This window comes from Balearica regulorum, chromosome 18 (assembly GCF_011004875.1).
Source record: "Balearica regulorum gibbericeps isolate bBalReg1 chromosome 18, bBalReg1.pri, whole genome shotgun sequence".
In the NCBI taxonomy this organism is placed as follows: Eukaryota; Metazoa; Chordata; class Aves; order Gruiformes; family Gruidae; genus Balearica; species Balearica regulorum.
In genome coordinates, this window is record NC_046201.1 from 4,277,363 (window position 1) to 4,297,254 (window position 19,892).

The 19,892-nt window shown below is 41.5% G+C and overlaps 2 protein-coding genes across 5 annotated transcripts; one reads left to right on the plus strand and one right to left on the minus strand.

Moving 5' to 3' along the window:
• The first annotated feature begins 1,102 nt into the window (after positions 1 to 1,102).
• POLG2 (DNA polymerase gamma 2, accessory subunit) lies at positions 1,103 to 6,905 on the plus strand. 2 transcript variants are annotated; one of them, XM_010312131.2, is made up of 8 exons: positions 1,151 to 1,770; positions 2,189 to 2,315; positions 2,464 to 2,569; positions 2,929 to 3,102; positions 4,018 to 4,158; positions 5,016 to 5,096; positions 5,685 to 5,785; positions 6,702 to 6,905. In XM_010312131.2, the coding sequence occupies exons 1-8, from the start codon at positions 1,227 to 1,229 to the stop codon at positions 6,865 to 6,867; spliced, it is 1,440 nt and encodes a 479-aa protein (XP_010310433.2). In that variant the 5' UTR covers positions 1,151 to 1,226; the 3' UTR covers positions 6,868 to 6,905. The 2 variants fall into 2 exon arrangements, with proteins under 2 accessions (XP_075626967.1, XP_010310433.2); XM_075770852.1 differs by lacking the exon at positions 4,018 to 4,158 and having other exon boundaries at positions 1,103 to 1,770.
• Positions 6,896 to 13,384, minus strand: MILR1 (mast cell immunoglobulin like receptor 1). Of its 3 annotated transcripts, none has more exons than XM_075770854.1 (8): positions 13,194 to 13,370; positions 13,059 to 13,103; positions 11,321 to 11,605; positions 10,681 to 10,794; positions 10,141 to 10,230; positions 9,052 to 9,114; positions 8,620 to 8,676; positions 6,896 to 7,028 (listed from the first exon to the last, which is right to left on the minus strand). In XM_075770854.1, the coding sequence occupies exons 1-7, from the start codon at positions 13,225 to 13,227 to the stop codon at positions 8,627 to 8,629; spliced, it is 681 nt and encodes a 226-aa protein (XP_075626969.1). In that variant the 5' UTR covers positions 13,228 to 13,370; the 3' UTR covers positions 6,896 to 7,028; positions 8,620 to 8,626. The 3 variants fall into 3 exon arrangements, with proteins under 3 accessions (XP_075626969.1, XP_075626968.1, XP_075626970.1); XM_075770853.1 differs by having other exon boundaries at positions 8,620 to 8,679; positions 13,194 to 13,367; XM_075770855.1 differs by lacking the exons at positions 6,896 to 7,028; positions 8,620 to 8,676 and adding an exon at positions 11,937 to 12,224 and having other exon boundaries at positions 8,915 to 9,114; positions 13,194 to 13,384.
• Positions 13,385 to 19,892: the final 6,508 nt, after the last annotated feature.

Genomic DNA, 19,892 nt, shown 5'->3' on the forward strand with positions numbered 1-19,892 from the left:
ATGTGGAAAGATCCTTTTTAATTGCCTTTGCAGCATTTGCTGTGCCCAGTGCCATCAGTGCTGAAGACAAGGAAATAGATGGTTATTTGTCTTTGAAATACAGTATGTTGAGTGTTAGGTTTCCAGGTCACCTGCCTGAAACAAAAGGCATGAAAAGCTTGTTTTTGTTTAAAACCTTTGTACTAAAAAAGGTGTCTGCAGAAATCATCCAGCTTGTGACAAAGTTGAGAGTGGGTTCTCTTAGCAGTGATGCAAAGAACAAATAGCCTTATTCTCCCTTTAGGTGGGAGAAAGCACCAACCGCCTTTGTTAAAGTGAAACCCTGATGGCTGTGTGCAGTGGTTCGAAGTGTGCTTTGGAAACTTCCTCAGGAAATCGGGGCAGAGAGGGGCTGGTAGAACTGAGCTCATGGTGCATCTTACAAATAAAATTGTACCTAGCAGTACTCTTGCACCTAGGAGCAGCAACTCTTCCAGCTGACCTAATGGCCTACTAACACGTCTTTTCAATCCTCGGTCTGTCCCTCTAGCCTGCGGGCTGGGTTGTGAGGTAAAGAACGCATGCTGAGGTTATTCTAACCCTTCGGGACTTAACAAACACGAACTTCTCCTGACGGCCAGCTCGCAGGACGGCTCCTCTTTAAGCTCCACCTTCCGGCCCGGTACAAAGCCGCGGTTAAGCACCTATGGAAATTTCCACGACTCTGCCAGCTGCCACCCTGAGCGCCTTGGCGAGTGTTAGCTTCAACTCGGCTTTCTGCTTGGAAAGCCTTTGCGTTGCTTCAGACCGTACAAAGCAACATAGAGCTGCTCTGATGAGCTCGGTATGGGCTCTCCCCTGGGCGGCTGTAACGTGTTCCCATGGCGGCGAAGTGTAGGGTTCCCCCCGCGCTTCTAGCCCACAGCCTAGTGCCTTCCCCTAGGGAGGGGGAAGCCGGACGCTATCTCCTGACACACCCACACCCCCCCGGGGAAGGCCGGGGTCCCGGCTGCCGTGGCCAGGCCGAACCACCAGCTGCAGCGGAGCTGCCTGAGAGGAAACAGACAGGGGAAGCGCCCAGCGGGCCGGGCCGGGCCGGCCACGGCGTGCCAGCGCGCATGCGCGGCCACCGTGTCCCCGCTCGCTCCTGACAGGCCGCGCGCCACCTCTGCTTCCTGCGCGCGGGGGACGTGGCGCATGCGCAGTGCCCGCCCCCTCCGCCATGAGGGAGGCGGGAGGCGGGGAAGATGGCGTTGGGCTGCCGCCAAGGCGGCCGGTGGTGCGGCCGCGCTACCTTGGGGCCGCCCGTGCTGAGGGGGAGGCCGCTCGCCGCACGGGTCGCGGAGGGGGTGGAGACCGGGTCCCCGGTGCGGCCCTACGCGGTGACCGGCGGCGATGAGGCGGCGAGCGGGGAGGAACTGCTCGAGGTGTGCTGGCGGCGGCACTTCCTGCGGGGCGGCGCGGAGCCGCGGCCGGCGCTCCCCTGGCGCGCCTACCTCAGCGGCTGCCACCCGGGCTTCGGGCCGCTGGGCGTGACGCTGCGGGGCAACCTGGCGGCCCAGTGGTGGGACTCGGCACTGGCTTTCCGGGAGCAGGTGTTCGCGGTGGAGGCTCCGCTCCACGGCCCGCCCGCTGCCGGCGCTCCGCAGGTCGGGCAGGGTCTCTGGCTGCTGCACTCAGAGACGCTGCGCGGAGCCCTCCAGAGCAGGGGCTGTAGCCAGGAGCCGGGCGGTCCGTCTCTGGAAGAAGCGCTAGGGACGGCGGGGATGCTCCGGGAGAGCCTGCTTCCCGGTAGGTCCCTCGTCCGTCACTGCAGGGATGAGGCAGGTGCCTGGGCAGCCTACTCGCGTTTTTCTTGCTGGAAGCGAAGCAGCTGAGTTTAAGGGAGTTTTCCAGTTGTGTTAGTGTGCTGGGAAGTTTCGTCTGCATGCTGTGAGTTTGCATCCTTTTCAAGGACCTGAGCAGTATGAATGCCAGAGTGTGCATTCAGTGCTGTCCCTTGTAATTGGGAGAAAGGCATGTTACAATCGCAGTTGCCAAAGTACCTGGAGGAATCAGGCTACAGACTGCTGAGCTAATCTCTGCAAAGTGTTAATGTTAGTGGGACTGCACATATAAACAGCATGTGTATCATATGTGTTGCGTTCACTTTCAGTATAATTAAACACATTTTTTCCTGTGGTTACCAAAATTAACTGTTTTTTGACAGGTGCTTTGGCGCAGTATGTTAGCTGCTTGGAATTGGTGAACAAAAGACTGCCTTGTGGCCTTGCTCAGATTGGAGTATGCTTTCACTCTATTCCAGAAAGTGAACAACAAAATGAAAACCTTAGAAGGTAGAGTAATGGAGGAATTAATCCTTTTTCGTACTTAAACCAACTGTTTGCACTTGTTTCACTTTTGGATTATTTTTGAATACTGTCTCTTGCTTTTTCCCTGTTATTTTTGAAGGAGTTAACTTGCTGACCTTGCTATTGTTTAAAGAATAGGCGAAAGGACCACGTCTTTGCTTGCATGGTTTAGCTCTCCCAGAACTGCAGGACAGTGGCTCGATTACTGGTTACGCCAGAGGCTCCAGTGGTGGAGAAAGGTAAACCAGCGTTCCCATGGGAAACCTTGGCCTGCTCCTTTATATCAGAGAGGGGGAACAGACACGCTGATGGGTTTTATGTTGCTTGCCTATTCTTGTCACTGATGTACATGTATTTCTTGTGAGAAGCCAAAAAACTATGACAAGTAGTTAAGTAGTTTGACTTGCAGACAGGCAACTGTTTTGTGTTTGTAGTTGATTTGAGATCAAAACGCTGTAAAACAGTAAAGAGGTTTGGGCTGTAATTCATAAAAATCTTTTGCTGAAAACCATAGACTTCAGCTTGCATTTCAGACTTGGTTTTTGTAGTTAATGCAGCACGCACAGTAGTGATCACCTCTTATATCTTTAATTTTCAGTTTGCAGTAGTCCCATCTAACTTCAGCAGCAGTGACTTTCAAGATGAAGAAGGAAGAAGAGGATTTAAGTTACATTACAGCTTTCCCTGGGGAACAGAAACAGTAGAAACATTGAAAAACCTTGGTGATACTGAACTATTACAGATGTATCCAGGGGATAGTTCAAAACTACTTGTAAGCTTTACTCTATTAAAAACCTTTTTTGATAAAGATGATAACGTGTGAGAGAAATTGTTTCTTTGCTGGTCCAGTTGCTTAGCATGTGACTGTCTTTATTCTTTTGTTGTAAAAGCAGTACAACTGATACTCTGCAGTTGGACCTTCATTTTCAAAAGCAGATACAGTAGTCTTGGCAGATTTTTTTGCATAGTTAATACTTTGAAATTAGAAATGAGCTATAGTGACATGACAGCTGTTGTCAGTTGCGCAGCATTTACCTGTATCTGTGAGTAGATGTCAAGACAAACTCAGTCTGTGTTTTGCATTGTTAAGTTCACATCAAAAAGAACCTGGTAGTGTTTCTTCTTTCTGCTAGCAAATGGCAATGTTTGAAAAGTCGGGCTGAACAGATAAAACGAGAGTAACTTGGTGTTGTACCAGTAAATTGCAATTCTCCTCCTCATGACAATCCTGCCTCTTTCCTGGGTTTTGCAGCTTTTTTCTGTACAGAAGGCTGTAAGGTAATCCACAAGACTGTGGGTTACGTAGTGATTTCTCAATGTGTGGGGACATGTCCTCGTGGTCACTTGGAAGTACTTTACAAACTTCCAAAAGAAAATGCAGAGTTTCAAGTGTATTGGCCAGAGATTTAAATCCATGATCAGAGAGGCAGGACAAGAAAATAATCCCATCCTCCTCTGATCTTCTGCTTTTGCCAGTGTTACAATCTTGCCTGGTTACTGTTAACACTTTTAAGATTGCTGGTAACTTCAAAATATAAGTGTGATAGTATTTTAAATGTAACAAGGTTGCTTGAGCTCAATGCCTTGTTACACGTTTAAAGTAAACAAAAGGCCCTTTGAGACAGTATTTGAGGTATCCCTTTGTGTTTAGGGGTTTGTTGTTGTTTTTTTTTCCCCCACTCTTCAGGGCCGAGATGGAAGGAAGAATGTTATTCCTCATGTTCTGTCTGTGAGTGGAAATCTGGACCGAGGAGCATTAGCATATCTCTTTGATTCTCTACAGCTAGCTGAGAATCCATTAACAAAAAAGAAAAATTCACAGAGAAAGGTAACTTTCTACAGAAAGTGTAAGGAAGAATGGATATGGTAGGCAGGGGCAGGTCAAAGTACAAAACCCACAGGCAGTGTGGTAAATTCAAGAATGGAAACATCTCCCTCTTCAACATCTCTACCCTCCATTCCCTTCCCCAACAGGCAGAGACAGAATGCTGTTTGCTGGCAGCATGAGGCTGGCTGGCCCATGGCACTGCCTCTGTGGTTCTTTTCACCCATATAAGCAACTTTTCTCTCATTCTGAGGTCACCTTTCCTGTTTCCCCTTCTATCTGATGAGAAGGTAGGCTCTTGCCATGCAAGTGGCGAAGGAGTTAAGGGGAATTGGAATGTAACTGCTGTGTGTGGGAGAAAAGAGTTTGTCTCTTCCTGCAGCATTTGAAGGTTGCTGAGAAGAGTAGGACAAGTGGGTCGCAGGTGGCATTTCCCCAAGGACCATCGTTATTCCCACTTTTATCCTGGTTTTCTGGAGTTTGAGTGCTAGCCTTCAGACAGCACTTGTTAATCAAACAGCCATTTGGTTTTTAAGGACAGGCAGTAGACTGGATGGTAACTGCTGTTATCTCTGATTGCTCCAGCTCCGTTAAAGACTGCGGAGTTCTGCTAACAAAACTTCATCTCTTTTCTGGGGCTCAGCCAAAATGGAATAATTTGTGCCATCCTAACCTAGCTGGCATGTGTGCTAGTTATATAAAATACAGCTTGCTTCTAATTCAGGATTTTGTGCTATGAGAAAATTTTTGCATGTTTAGAACCTTAATTTCAGTGAAAAAAAAATAATATTTCCTAGGTCTGTTTAGAAATTCGTGCTAAATACATTTAGTAACCTACTGCTTTTTTGTAAAATTATTAGGTACTTAAGCTTCATCCTTGTTTAGCACCTCTTAAAGTGGCCTTGGATGTAGGAAAAGGTCCAACAACAGAGCTGAGACAGGTAAGCTGTAAGAAAGTATTTTAATTCTGGGCATTGATTTGCCATGTAACCTTCTGTTACAATTCAGATGCTGTTTTACATTGGGGAAAATCATGCTGCTGCTTTGATTCTCGGAGATTCATGGTTGTACAGATTTCAGAGTGCTTCCACTCTGCAGCTTGTGAGCCATAGCCAAAGGAGTATGCTGTAGATGGTGGGTAGTAGATGCCTTCGCTGCTTTTAGTACTATTAATACAGTTGATATTTGTTCCATGCAAAATGAAGGAAAATAAATAACAAAATCCCTCTCAATGTGTTAATCTTTCAGAATTATCTTAATGCATGGGTCACATCTTCAGAAGGATTTTTTAGAAGTTTTTATTTAAGTCCATCATGAAGCCAGTCCCCTCAGAAGGGAGGAAACTTACACTGGCATGTTTTTAAATAGAAATGGAGATTTAATTGATAAACTGCTTTGAGATTATTTCAGCCAGAAAATTAACACTGACTAGGAATGCTAAGACCACATACTAGAGTTTTAATGGTTTCTTTGCATAGGATTTCAAACCCTCAAAGTCTGTGTTAACTTTTATTTTTAAATAAACACAGGTTTGTCAAGGATTGTTCAATGAACTGTCAGAAAACAGAATTTCTGTATGGCCGGGTTATCTTGAAACCGTGCAGGTATCTCTGGAACAGCTTTATACAAAGTAAGGAGAAACAGTCTTTTGTAAATTAAACTATGAAGGTGAAAGATGACTTTCTGTGGACTAGCGAAAATATGCCTGCTTTCAGTAAAAAGTTATTGAGTTCAGTAACCACATGACTGAAGGCATGTATCCCAAACTCTAAGCTTGGATTCAATTGATTTATTACAAAGAGCAATTAATCACTTAATTTAAATATGAACTATAAGCCTTTCACATTTCATTTTTGTTTCTCTGGTGCTGTGAAATGCCTTTTAGAGACTCTTCTATTGAAAATAAATTTCTTAAGCTTAGTCATAGCTCACAGAACTGTTTCCCACCCTAACACCCTGTTTTTGCATCTGGACCGGTTCTGTGTTTAATTCTTAAGTACTATTTCAAATAGCACACTATGTCTAGTCATGAACTCAAACGTTCTTCATGTCTGGAATGATTACCATGAGCGTATGTGATGGAATTAGCTGTGGAGATAAAAACTGCTATTCCAGTTGAGGGCTTCGTATATGATTTGTTGATCAGGAGTGAATTTGGAGCATATTGCTGCTCATGTTAATGGCTCTTGAGCATATTGATGAATATTTTTTTCCCCAAGACAAAATAAATACAACTATTTGTTCATGTGCAGTAGTCTTCTAAGTAAGTCTGGCTATTAAATAACAGAAGAAAGATATATTCTGCTTCTACAAAAATACTCTTGTAATAGGTCACTAAACGTTCTTTTTATGTACTAAAGTAACTAAATAATTTAAGAAATGTAATCAGGAAAGCAAGGAATGTCAACAAGAAAACTGGTGTCTTCTATACTGTACAATGTCCAGTGTGCAAAAATGAATATTTACAGCTTATGGTCATCTGTACATAACTTATCTGAATTTTCTGCACGCCAAAAGCAGTAACAGGTGTGCTCTTTTCTTTGCAGGTACGATGAGATGAGCGTTCTCTTCACGGTCTTGATAACCGATGCCACTCTAGAGAATGGAGTGGTCCAGCTGAGAAGCAGAGACACCACTATGAAGGAAATGATGCACGTTTCTAGGCTGAAGGACTTTTTAACTAAGTATGTATCATCAGCCAAAAATGTGTAAACTTAAAGTTGTTGAATAAAAGAAATTTCTTAAACTTCTGTGCCTGAACTGGCTTCTACGGTGTCATGGACTCAGTGGTTTCTCTGCAAATCATTCTGCTAAAACTTGGTGGTGTGTCTGTTCTCTGGCAAATCCAGACCATGTAGGTCTTCCAGGTTACCCTGTAAAGAGGGAAGAGATGAACTAGTCCCTCGTTAGCAGGGCTAGCCATATTCTCTGTCATGTCTTCAGTTTTACTATCTTCCTGAGAACAATCCATCCTAACCTAAAAAATTCATCTTTCATCTGTATGTTGCTGACACAATTATGGTCTCTGCTGGAAATTGGTATTTTATCTAAAAGACTTTCAAATCTTAAGTATTTTAATAACATCAGTATGTATCTTTCTGCTGTCTGTAGGAATGTATTTTAATCACATGGCCTCAGTTATTCAATTCAACATTCAAGCTACTTCATCTTGCATTTGATAAACATCAAAATTGGAAATACGTTATCAAGAGTAACAGGAAATAGAAGAAATAAATTGTAAGCAGTTTTTGACAAGCAGTTTTGTGGACAAAAAAATGTGTCTACATAGAAAATGGTGGAGAAATACTAATGTATGATTGTACTTATGCTATACCTAAGTGTTGTAGTCAAAATCAGATACAAGAGTTTGCACAGACACAAAATTCTGTGTTTCTGATCTTCTGTAGACGTACTACGTGCGTACAGCTTAAGTCACTGTGTTAAACTGCTTGTAAGGTGTATGCCACAAGGCACGTGGCCACTGATAGACATCGATGTCATGAAACACAAGAACTTGCCTTAAAAATGTCTCCTATTAGCGTGGTGCTCATTTAACTATAAATGGATTATTTGTAACTGTTATACAGCAATTAACATTATTTGGTGTATAGTGTAATTATGCTAGATATAACACAAGGTTAGCATAGCGTGGCTGCGTGACTCCCCGAACTCATGGAATTCTAGATAGGAATGGCTATGGAATGACATTAAACAACCCAGAAACATCTAAGAAACAGCCTACAGCAGGGTGTAGAATTTGTTTTGGAGATAACTGTACCAAAAGTTAATTTTAGCATCCTGTCCCTGCTCTGAGAGCTGAAGTCATGTTGAATTGAGGAAATTGCCATCCCTGCTGTGAGGTAACAGCAGGTACAAAGACCAAATACGGATGCTCTAGCGTGTGCCTAAGAGGGCAACGTAGTTGGGATTGGTTTGGGTTTGGGGTTTTTTTCTAAACACTTGACTAAAGCCTTTTGAATATCTTATTTTTGCAAACAATCCAGTTTCTACTTCAAATTGTAGAATTGTTAAATGTACGGGAACTTGGGTCTGGGCAAAAGCTTTACATCATTTATTCCTTTGTGCTTATTTATCAGATGCATATAGTGCCAGACTATATATTGTGTCCAGCAGGATCTTACCAGACAGTGATTACATTGTTTTGTTTTTTTATGGTGCTATTTGAACAATAAGCTGCTGTTTGTCTAATGGGATTGTGGTCTGGGTCTTTGTTAATTCCAATTTTTATCCATTCTGCTTTTTCTTTGAAGTTGAAGTCCTTAGAGATTATGACTTGGGGATTTTGCTTGCTAGTAGAGAACGAGCTATATTGTCTGTCTACAGAATAATTAGGCCAGGAAAGTAGTATCTAAACATCATCTCTTTCTGTGCAGACTTGGTGGTACATCTGAGGACTGAAAGATTCTTTAAAAATGCATAAGTTAATTGCAAAAGAGATCTTACCTTGTACTCAATCTCTGATGAGGACCTTTGAATAGACTGTAGCGCATGCCCTCTTCTCTACTAAAAGCCAGAATAACTTAATCAATAATTCTTTTTTTTTGGTACAGATACACAACAAAAGAGTTAATAAACCATCAGTAATTTGGTCACTAATAACATCTCCTGCATGGTTTCATAGTGAGGCTGTTGAATTTTTGGGTCATAGGATAGTGACAGGCTTTTTATTTGAGGGGGTTTGTTTGCTTCCTCTCCCCCCCCCCCCCCCCCCCCCCCAAAAAAAAAAAGTTTTAAGTTATTTTAATTTCTCCATAGTAAGTAAGCGGTTTCAGTACGTAACTGCTACTGTCTAAACCCTGCCAGCCCCCAGCACAATCCCCCCAAAACATGTTTGTGTGCATCAGATGTTGCAATATTATAGCTTGAGGTTTTCACCTTTTTCATCTTCTCTTCTAGTAACAGAAAAGTTGACATAGTCTTCTTCTGGTTTAACAGGCTCTGGATTAAAGATGATGAACAGCAGTTAACTCAATTACAAGAGACTGACCACTTTTTTTTTTATTATTATTATTGTTGTTAATAATCTTGAAACAAGGCAGCAAAATTTCGTATTGAATATAAATCTCCCATGCTTTCTGTAGCATTCCTGGGCCTTATCTGAGCTACTGTCACTGTCCTTCCTGGCTGTGTGGGTAGAACGCTGACTGGTATCTGGCATGAGCAGCTGCACCAAGCCCTGAGCTAACACAGCAGAGTAGCTACAATTCTACCTGTTTACTACATGAACAGGAAGGCAGATTTGTTTGGAGAGAACGATTCCCTTTCTGATATTTAGAAACAGGAAACGTAATAGCTTTGCTATTGGTTTGTTTGGGGGGGTTCTTTTTCCCTTGAAAATACTGACATTCACATGTAAGGCAAATGTAGAAAACTACAAGTTAATAGCATCATGGCTTTCAGGTAATGTCTTCATGACTGTATATTTTCTGCAATCCAAATAGTACAATGTCTTAACATAGGTCAGTTGCTTTGTTGTCTAGCATTACTTCATAATTTCAGTTTGAACTGACTTTGAGTCTTGTCAAGGTTAAGAAACACGGAATAAAGAACTATTGTGTACTGAACAATTTCGAACAGAATGCAGGATCTATGTAAGTTTTATTTTGTTGCTACAACTTGCATATAGCCCACTTTTGTCTCTTAGTAAATGGGCATTGCACCTCTGATCTACTTACTGCCTTTTCATTTTCTTTTTGTCTGTAATGGCTATTTCAATCCTCATAATGAGTTGCCAAATGCAATTCTTAGTTTTACTTCTGTTTGCAATAGATTTTTGTGTAAAACTTCATTTAGCTAGTTGCAGTTTTGGCTGCATGGCTGGCAGGTCGTGTCAAATACGGATCCTGAGGGACTTCAAATCATACCTCTGCCAGGCACAGATTTATACAAATAGGATAATAGCATCCTGCCATCAAACTCCCACAAGTAAGTTTCATAACTGCCTGGGGAGTAACATGAACTTACCGATCTCTGTGTATATGACATAGTTTTCAGACTCTTCTGCATTCATTGTTGAAGTAAGGGCAGTTGAGGACCTAGTAAACTTAAATTTTTCTGCAAGTTGTGAAAGAAAAACAAACACATGCCTATTTACATACATAATTTTTTCTTGAGGGAAACAAACAGCTCCATGATATTTTTTGAATACTTGGAGATCTCAGATAATGTTATTTTCAGGATAAAAATTACTCCTCAACCAAGTGCATTTTAAATAGACTTTCCTTTCTTTACTAAGAACAATGAGGTCCAATTCCTTCCAACATTTATGTGCATTAAATTAGATGTTGCTTTGCTTCTCCCATCCCAGACCTGCCTTCTGAAACATAGCTCAGAGGTTGTGTCTTGTCAGTGTCTTGTTGACTGTACTAGTTAAGAGGAGACTTGACAACATCCTAAAATAGCAAGAGCATAACTCTACTTGTAACATGATGTTTACACACTAAAATGTACTGACAACATAAATGAGCGCCTCTGGAAAATGAAACAGACATTCAAATAACTCACTTGCTTTATATGAAGGAATGATGAAAAATGGAATTGCCAGAGCAAATCCTATCAGCAATAGTAGCAAGACCAGCCCAAGAGAAATTAGCAGGGGTTGAGAATGCCTTCTCTCGTCTGCCAAAAAGGAAAAAAAAAAAAAGCAGCTGTTTATGCAAGGAAATGTTGTTTCATATTCTAAGTATTTTCTGTAAATTAAAATCAAGACTTTGCATTTCTTTCAGCTTTTGGATTAAGTGTGGTTAATGTAACTACTGAGGAGACTCCCAGCTGCACACTGCCACAACAGAAGGAAGGGAGCTTGCTGGTGCCAGTAGGTTCTCCCTTTCATAGGACCAGAGAGAAAAATGAAACGGGACTTCCCCAAGGTGGGCCAAAGGTCTCTTTTAAAAGTGAATCTTTTGCAGTCATCCTTCATGGTCACTGCAACTTCTACTACTATCTAGGCTGCATGGAAGTCTATCTTTTTGCACTGATTTTAAAGCCTCAAATTACGGGGTTTTTTGTTTGTTTAAAAAAATATTTTGAACATTTTATTGCAGGAATAACATTTCTGGCTAAAAAAATTTGCATTGTTACAACATTCTGAATTTTCTCCGGTTCCTCTTTATCAACAGTGGTAAACTGTTTCACAAATGCATACCTGCTAATGTAAAGTTGAAACTGTTGCTGTATTTTGTATTATTGCGAAAGCTATTTTCAGCTTTGCATTTATAGGTTCCCAAGTCACTAGAGGAATTGATAAATAGATGAATCACAGCTGCTTCCCTCTTCTGCATCTTCACTGGGGGAGAGATGTTTTGTTTTCCTTTGAAGAATATGTATGTGATAGGAAGAGAGCCGGTTTCTGAGAGACACGACAGGGTCACTTTCTGGCCTTTCTTCACTTGAGAGGTGGGTGAGCTCAGCACTAGTTTGGAAATTGGCTCTGTAAAAAGAAAAATGAAAAGACTGCATCACTGAGTCCAGGACAAGCTCCAAAGCAAGTCTTGGAGTTAAGCAGCAACATTGGCTGATGAGATGAGCATCCAGGATGGAGGGGTCAGTGAGCCAGATCAGAAGAGCACTGCCGGCTCCTAAGGAAATAATAACCGTTTGCAGTAAAGTTCAGCTCTGCGATCAAGGCAGGCACACACTGCAGTCCAAAACAGCACCTGCTGCAAACAAACCCGACTTCTGCTGCTGTGGATACATTGCATCAGACAAGGCTTTGTGCCCCTAAAATAAACCGTGCTGAGAAGGTACACAGCAAGACGTACCTATAAGGGTGAAGTTGAGACTATTGCTGTATTTTCCACCACCAGGGATGTTATTTTCAGCTTTGCATTTGTATTCACCCATGTCACTGGCAGAGCTGATGGTCAAGTTAAACAAACCGGGGATCAAGTCTGGCCTATTTAAAGTGGATACCTTCTGATTGTGTTTAAACAATGTGTATGTGACAGGTGGAGATCCAGAGTCTGGGTAGCAGGAGAGGGTCACGTTCTGGTTCATCACTACATTCAAGGTCCCCTGAACAGGAATGAGCCTGGGATTGGACAGTATCTCTGGAAAGAAGAAACTTCTGAGTGAGTTCACTGCACTTGTCATCCAAGAAACACTCAGATATTTCCTGAAGTATATCGAGGACCAGGCTATCCTTATTTCTGTTGAAATAGGGGTGTTTATTTTTTCCCTGCCTCCAGTAGCGGGCAACACAAATTTGTATTTTTCAAAATCAGTATGCAGCTTCAAACACTTGATGAAAAATGCATGTCTTCATGCAAAAGAGCATATACACATAAAGCCAGCAGCTATATCCAGATGAACTAACAAAAATGTTTTTAAACTACAGCAGCAATGAAGAGAAGTATAAAAGATAAATATAAATAGTACGGGATGTTAATTGTAGGCTTATATGCTAGTTGAGAGGTAGCATGTGAACCTGAAAGTAAAAGCAGTATTTTATTTGTAGCTGTATGTAAATAGGCAGAATTAACCTTGCATAAGTAGATCGAATTTTTGAATAGTAGCAGCAGGAGCCCTGACAGTCTATCAAATTAGTTTGCTTTTATGGGATTATAGAAATCAATTTGTAATAACAACTTGTAATGTCTTTTCATTGAAAATGGTAATACATTAGTCATGACTAAGATAAATTATGACACTTCTAGAGGGGAAAACTATTCTTTAACAACTTAAAGCAATTTTTACTGTATATACAAGTCAGCAAAGAGTCAGTTAACTTTGTATAGAAACTTGTAAACTGCCTCACTGCACAGACAGGGGCAAGAGATTTAATTTTACATGAAGGTTTTGGACATTTTTAAATCCCTCTCCCATTTTTTTGTTAACAGATTATTTCAGCACATATACAAAAACAAAAAAAAGAGAGAACCTACCTTTGCCATTTGCAGTAGCTTGCTGAATCTGCTGAGACGCTTGAACTAAAAGAAGAAAAGAAAGCTTTCAGACAAGAAACAATGGTTCTTGTTTAGAAAGATTTGTAATATATAAGTAGTATGTCCTTGGCTTACGGTAGGAAAACAGCAGAATTGTGAGAAAAAACATTTTCTTGATACGGAGCACGACAGCTTATGGAGTTACACTAATGAGATCTTTGAGGAGTGGCTCTAGGGGTTGAGGAAGTCCTAAATATGGAAACAGTGCTGATCCTTACTGATGTTGGTGTAAAGACTTTTGTAATACTCCACTGACATTTAGCCTATAGCAGACAGCAACGGGCAGAAGAAAAAGCTTTGGAGTGAGGAACAGCAGTTTGGGATACAACTAAATGTTACGTAGAGTTGTTCTAGCTGTAACTGACAAACTGAGCAGCTTTTCCATGTGAGAGCACGGTGTGGTAAAACCAAGACTGTATATAATTTTTCCTGCGCTGTTCTTATAAGGTAATGAGATCACTGATTCATATCAGTCACATTTACTAGAGATAATGCAGGCAATCGTATGGCGGAGACTGAGAGTATGTGGTACTGTGGGTTTTTTTCAGCAGCAATGTAATGAAATAAAATTGTAAAAAAAAAATAATAAAATCTATAGAAGTTTTAAGATGCTAATAAATATTTATAGCCAGCCATCTTTTTAGGGAAATATTTTGGTCAAGCTTCAACTATTAAGCTGTGAGGAAGTGAGATCTTGTACTAGAAGGTACAGATCTCATCATGAAGTTGAGTTCAACATCACTGCAGGAACAAATCTGATGACTAATTTGATAATCTAATCAGTAATTCAAAGCTACAAAATTACAATTACAGCAAGTGGATGCTCTTTATTTGTCACTCTCTGGGCAAAGTAAGTGGAATCTTTAGCTATACACGGGCAATGCCTTCTGAAGAACTCTAGGCCCTGTTGTGAAGTAACTACTTAGAGAATGTCTTAAAAGTGTTGCCGTGATCCTTGTCTTATTTCTTATTTTTTTGTCTCGTTTCTGATGATAACAAGACGAGGCTCTGCAGAGTCTGCTCTCATCTCCTGTGTAATACAAAATCCCCTCCCAAAGCCTGGTCTGCTGCAGCCTTGCAAAATTTCCCTACAGAATTTTGAGTGCGACTTCCTTCCTCCTTGTTTTGGTTGTTTGGGGTTTTTTTTTTTGTTTAATTTTTTTAAAGCAACCTCACAAATGTTTCTTTCATGGAAATGCTGACAACTGACCACAAGACTAGAATATTTTTTTTCAGCTGACAGGAAGCATGTGTAAAAATGCAGCTGTCCAGAAAAGAACTAGGAGCACTTGTACGTTTTCCTGTTGTGGGAGCCTGTTGTTTGTCAGAAAACCACAAAAAAAGTCCTGAAGTCGCTCACAGCCAGGTGATGAAGGTGAGAGGTGTCTGAAAGCTCCGAAGGAGCACGGTGCCTCCCGCTCCTGTCGGGGGGCGGCAGGGCCGGCCTGGCTGTCCAGGGCTGTGGCGCGAAGCGGCTTTGCGGCGCTGCGGCTGCGGACAGTGGGCGGGCCTGGGCCGCTCTCCTTTCCTCTGAGGCACGGGCAGGGCGCCCTGGCCCGGTGTGTGAAGGCGGGAGGGGCTGTGGGCAGCCGGCTGCCTCACACACAGCTGACGGCGGTTTGTGGAGAGCGCGTGAAGCTGTTAACCGCCGGCCGCCTCTCGCTCCTCCTGCTCTGTAACGCCACTGAGGGACTGGCTGACGGTGCTTATTCGGAAGCTGTGAATTTGTCCGTATCTTTCAAAAAAGAGAAGTTTAGTTGTCACCAGGATCTCCCACGTACAGCAGCTTTACAGAGTTTGGTTGCTTCCCTCGGGCTGTGCGGCCTGGGTATGTAAGGAACGCGAGTGCTGGTTCTAAGCGCTGGTTTCTGTTCAGAGAGTGAGGAGGGCTCTTCCAGAACTGTTTGTGCCTTTCTGGGCTGGTTTGGGGTCTGACAAGCAATGCTGCTCGCTTTTCTCCTGTATGGAGATCCTGTAGTTGTCTGTGTCCTCAATGTTTGTTTTGATGGGTTTTGTGTTTTGTTTTCTTTTCCTTTGAGTTTAGAGGCTGAAATAGGAGGGAATATATTTTGTTTGATACACCCCATTCCTTTCAACTACACACACAGGACTATGGGGAAGAACAGCGTTTCATTTAACTGTCCGTACTTGCGCATAGCTGTTTCATCTGCTCAAATATCTGTTTACTTTTCAATTTTTATAATTGTTTTGCAGGGCATTAATAGACACACTTTGCATGTAAGAAAGATTTTTGCACCATTATGATAGGATTTGGTAGCTGAGGCTTACTGAAGAAGTTTGTATAAAAGCCAGCCTGCAATTGCTAGATTACCACTAGGGGAGTAATCACATGTACTGGTTAGAAAATGAGACCTTAGATGAAGTTTATAATGTAAATGATTAAGATGGGTTGATATAAAGAAGATTCCAGAAAAAATTACTTGACTACTTCAGCCTGGAGAAAAGGCAGCTCCGGGGAGATCTAATTGCGGCTGACCAGTACCTAAAGGGGCCTACAGGAAAGATGGTGAGGGACTGTTTGTCAGGGATTGTAGTGACAGGACAAGGGGTAATGGGTTTAAGCTGAAGGAGGGTTGATGTAGATCAGATGTTAGAAAGAAATTCTTTACTGTTAAAGTGGTGAGGTACTGGAACAGGTTGCCCAAAGAGGTTGTGGATGTCCCATCCCTGGAAGTGTTTAAGACCAGGTTGGATGAGGCTTTGGGCAACATGGTCTAGTGGAGGGTGTCCCTGCCTGCAGCAGGGGGGGTTGGAACTAGATGATCTTTAAGGTCCCTTCCAACCCAAACCATTCTATGACTACTCAGTCCTATGGGGCAAGGAAGGGCTAGATGTACCAGAATTTTGTGGAAGCATAATCCAGTGGACTGTGTGTACTCATGGGAGTTATGCATGCCAATGACACGTTATTATTCTCAAGCGCTGCTCTTGGAATAACACTTTTAATTTCTGCTAGTTTACGTGAATATAATTGTGGTGAGTATTCAACAGATCTGAAGGTGGACAGCATCTTTACAGCAGCTTTGTAAAAGGCTTTAAGGCAGTATTTTTTTTCCACATGTGCTGGAAGTGTCCCAAATTTAAAGGAATGAGCTTCGTTAAATTCTGTAGTGTTACTCTGAGACAAAATGTCACTGTCTTTCTTTGCCTTTCAGCAAGGAGAACAGCATCCATATTGTCCATATGACATCCAATTGGTTATACTGTCAATGTGAAACAGGGGAAAAAAGCAAAATTATCCCTTGGCATTACCTTTCTATGAGGTTTGGAACACTTACTCTAACTTTGAAAACTAACTAGCTCATTAATGTCTTGAAGAGTGTCCTGGATAGTAGTAAACAAAGTTTACTTCCACGTTGATTGTTTTTCTGGCAGAGTTGGCTATTGACTTTGGTCTAATACGATGTTGTTGAGTTCAGCACGTATACATAGAGTTCTATAGCATCAGTAAGATACTGGCTGAGCTTGGAGTTTCCAAGTTTCATGCCTGGAATTAATGTGGTTCAATATGTAGGAAGAACTGCATAAATGTAACAAGAAGTAATGGACAGAATTTGTCTAGCCCAAACAAGTAAGTTAAAAAGTCTGGAAGGGAGATGTGCATCACTTGGTGCTGTGACAATATTCTGCCTCAGGCAAGCGGGTGGAAATGAATAAAAGCCAAACTGGGCTTTCACTCACAAGGTCAGTTTTTTGACTTAAGCATGAAAACAGTGTGAGATAACATCCTGTAGTAAGGCTGTGAAGGCTTCACACTGTATCTGTCCTATCGTAGACTTCCAGGGAAATTTGCGTGTTTCAGCAGAATTATAAAAGTCATTCCCAGTCCCAGTTTCTCATCCTGAGAGGCCCTCCATCCTGGAAGAGCATCTGCTACGGTAGGTAGCAGGTTTGCTAGAACTCACCATGTGCTGACAGCTATGTCTGGTGATGAATTAAGCGCTTCCGTTTTGCCTGCAAAAAGGTTTTACTGATATAGCTAGATCATCGTGGAGTACTGTATTTTTACACTCCTACTCAAAATGGCTGTGGTGGCAAGTCTGCTGTATATTTTAACTGCTGAGTATTTGATTGTGAGAAGATTGTTTTTATAGAGGACAAGTAAGAGCAGAACAGGAAAGGATCTTTCCTATATGCATATGTAAGATATCTTCAAAGTTCTTGCAGTGATCCTTAGGTTCTGAATGAGAATTTTAATGTGGTGAATGCTTTTCAATGAACTGGAAATTGCAAGGAACATGTCAGCAGGTGAAAGGAACTGTTGAGTACATGATTTGGTTAACTTAACAACTCCCAAATACCTCGAAGATGTAATATTTTAAAATGGTACTACTTCCCTGTGCCTCCTCTCCCCGTGCCCCCCCAAAAAAGAAAAAAAGAAAAAATTTTGAGGCAACACCAAAGACTGAGGCTACTAATGCATTTCTCTTGGGATAAATTCTGCAATTTTAACCTTTTCTGCTTCCTAACCTCTGACAAAAAATAACTTTTTTTTTTCCTTACTTTGAATACTTAACATACTAAATGAAAAAAGAAATACACCTGTCAGAACTGTGTCTGCTTCCCAGCCCTTTTCAAACTTCTGTTTGTCTACTCTGAGGAGTATCTGCCCCTTTGTGCATCCTAACCAGAAGATATCAGTAGCAGCAATGGCTGTATGTGGACATCTGCTGCAGGTCAGGAAGCAGATAAATTCTTCCTCTTGGTTTGTGTAAAGTCTGCTGAAAGATTTTTCTGTCAGCTTGGATCAGGTTGTTGAGTGACTACCAACTGAATTTTACTTATGAAACTGATGTGGGATCATGCTGGGAGAATCATCAAGCAATACAAAAACAATGGGAATGTACAGAGAAGGAAAAATATTTCCAGAATTAATTCCGTCTCCAGCCAGAAAGTTCTGACCTTTTCTCTGGCACTGTCCATACTCTGTGATGAATATTATTGCAGAACTTGTTTTTCTGCTGCACCCAGAAGTGCTGGATGTTAAGCAAAACAAGTGCAAAATCTGGTATGTTGCCAGATAAGCACACTGTGTGATAGTGGTACAGCCTGTGCTGTCTGTTTCTCAACTGAGGAACTTGTTAACCAAGCAGAAGACAGCAGTTAAAAATGTTCTCCAGGTGCAGAATCAAGTCACTTATACTACTAGAACAGAGAAAGTTTGAGAGGTGGTATCAGAGACCATGATCATAGTGTAAATCAGCAAATAGATTTCACACCTCTGAAAGAAGAAATTTCTTTCCTTTGTCTAAATGAATCTCTAAGGTGCATGGAAGTGTGTCCTGTATGAAATGCGAGTCAAGATTTCAGATTCCTAGTGTTCTTTTCAGTGTGACACCATATTGGTAAGGAAGCATAAAGCCTAATAGTAATAATTAGCTCTTGTTGTATTCAAAAGAAAAATGTCAGTGTGAAAGCCTCTGATATTGTCTCATTATCAGCTTCCTGGTTCCTTCAGTTCCTTTTCCAGATCTAATTTATATTGCCATTTGGAGGAGGTGTTGGATGTCAGTAATCATAGGTTTAATTGCAGAAGAGAGAAGTGAGGGAACCACAGCGTGCTTCACTGCAGTGGTCATCTCCCAGTAGATGGTGCCATTGGGAAATGCAATTTATCTGCGAAGCACAAACTTTTGGCACTCTAGAGTTTCTGTAAATTGTAGAACTTCTAGACTTCTGGATCATTATTTAATGTTTTTTTGTAAATATTCAAATCCGGGGATAAAATTAATTTTTTATTCTTCTCTGGGGAGGTACAGAGACACTTTTAAAATAAAGACAAATGATGCAAATGTCTCACATTCAAGAGAAGACAATGTACCCTGAAAATATATGTAGAACAAACTCAGTTCGTTCCCAGTTCCCCAGGGATTTGTCTAGACTTGTGAAAACAGCTATGTTTGTTATAGTTCTATTATCTATGAGTATACTGAAGCAGGAAGTGATAATTAAGCAAAATAATTCACTGTTGTAAGGAACCAAAACAATTAAATGATTATATGCTTCAGGGATTGGAGGATTAGAAATCAGAGCTGCTTTTCATTCTTGATTTGGTCACTTGAAAGCTGTGTGTCCATCTATACTGAAGTCAACACAAGATCTCTGAATTTGTATAAATTTTAAAATAAAATTTAGACTATCCCAAACATTTGTAGGTACACCTCTATAGCAATTAACTGTTTTGCAAATCAGTGAACTTATACAAGAAATTCTGAGGAGCCTCCGTTATCCGGGACAAGATTCGATGACCCCAGAATGTTGTCTTAAGAGAAATGTTTTGTCAGTAAATCAGTGAGATGGAACTTGAAGGCAATACGTGATTTGCTGGAATCAGCATGTGCTCTGTGAGGAAGCGAGATGTAAGTCCTAAAGATTGGCACTGTTATGTAGTCTTTACTGTCATGCCAGCCAGCTGGAGAGCAAATGAAAACAAAGAATTGAAATGTGGTGTGAATTCCTACCTTTCTTTCTTGTCATAAGGGACTGGCTGAAAACATTGTATTTGCAGAGGGAAAAGTTTGAAAACCTTATTCAGCATTTTGCCCTTAGTTAGGAGAATAGGCTTTGCCTCTGGTTTTAGGCAAAGCTCTATTCAGATGACAGAGCTGGTGTTTTTTAGGAAATGTCATATGTAAGCAAGTAGCAAGGGGTCCAGCCAGCAGAAACAAGGATCACGAATTCCCAGGTGAGCACAACTTTAGAGTTTAAGGGTCCAATTCATTGGGCAGGAGATTAAATGTTATGATTCCCATA

Coding starts and splice junctions, on each gene's coding strand:
- MILR1 (XM_075770855.1), bottom strand. CDS start 13,227: ATGTTTTTTCTCACAATTCTGCTGTTTTCCTACC. Junction 11,606..11,936: donor TCTCAACTTCACCCTTATAG/GTACGTCTTGCT, acceptor TTCTTTTTACAG/AGCCAATTTCCAAACTAGTG. Junction 9,115..10,140: donor TGTCATATACACAGAGATCG/GTAAGTTCATGT, acceptor TCTTTAATCCAG/AGCCTGTTAAACCAGAAGAA.
- POLG2 (XM_010312131.2), top strand. CDS start 1,227: ATGGCGTTGGGCTGCCGCCAAGGCGGCCGGTGGTGCGGCCGCGCTACC. Junction 4,159..5,015: donor AGAAAAATTCACAGAGAAAG/GTAACTTTCTAC, acceptor TAAAATTATTAG/GTACTTAAGCTTCATCCTTG. Junction 5,097..5,684: donor CAACAACAGAGCTGAGACAG/GTAAGCTGTAAG, acceptor AAATAAACACAG/GTTTGTCAAGGATTGTTCAA.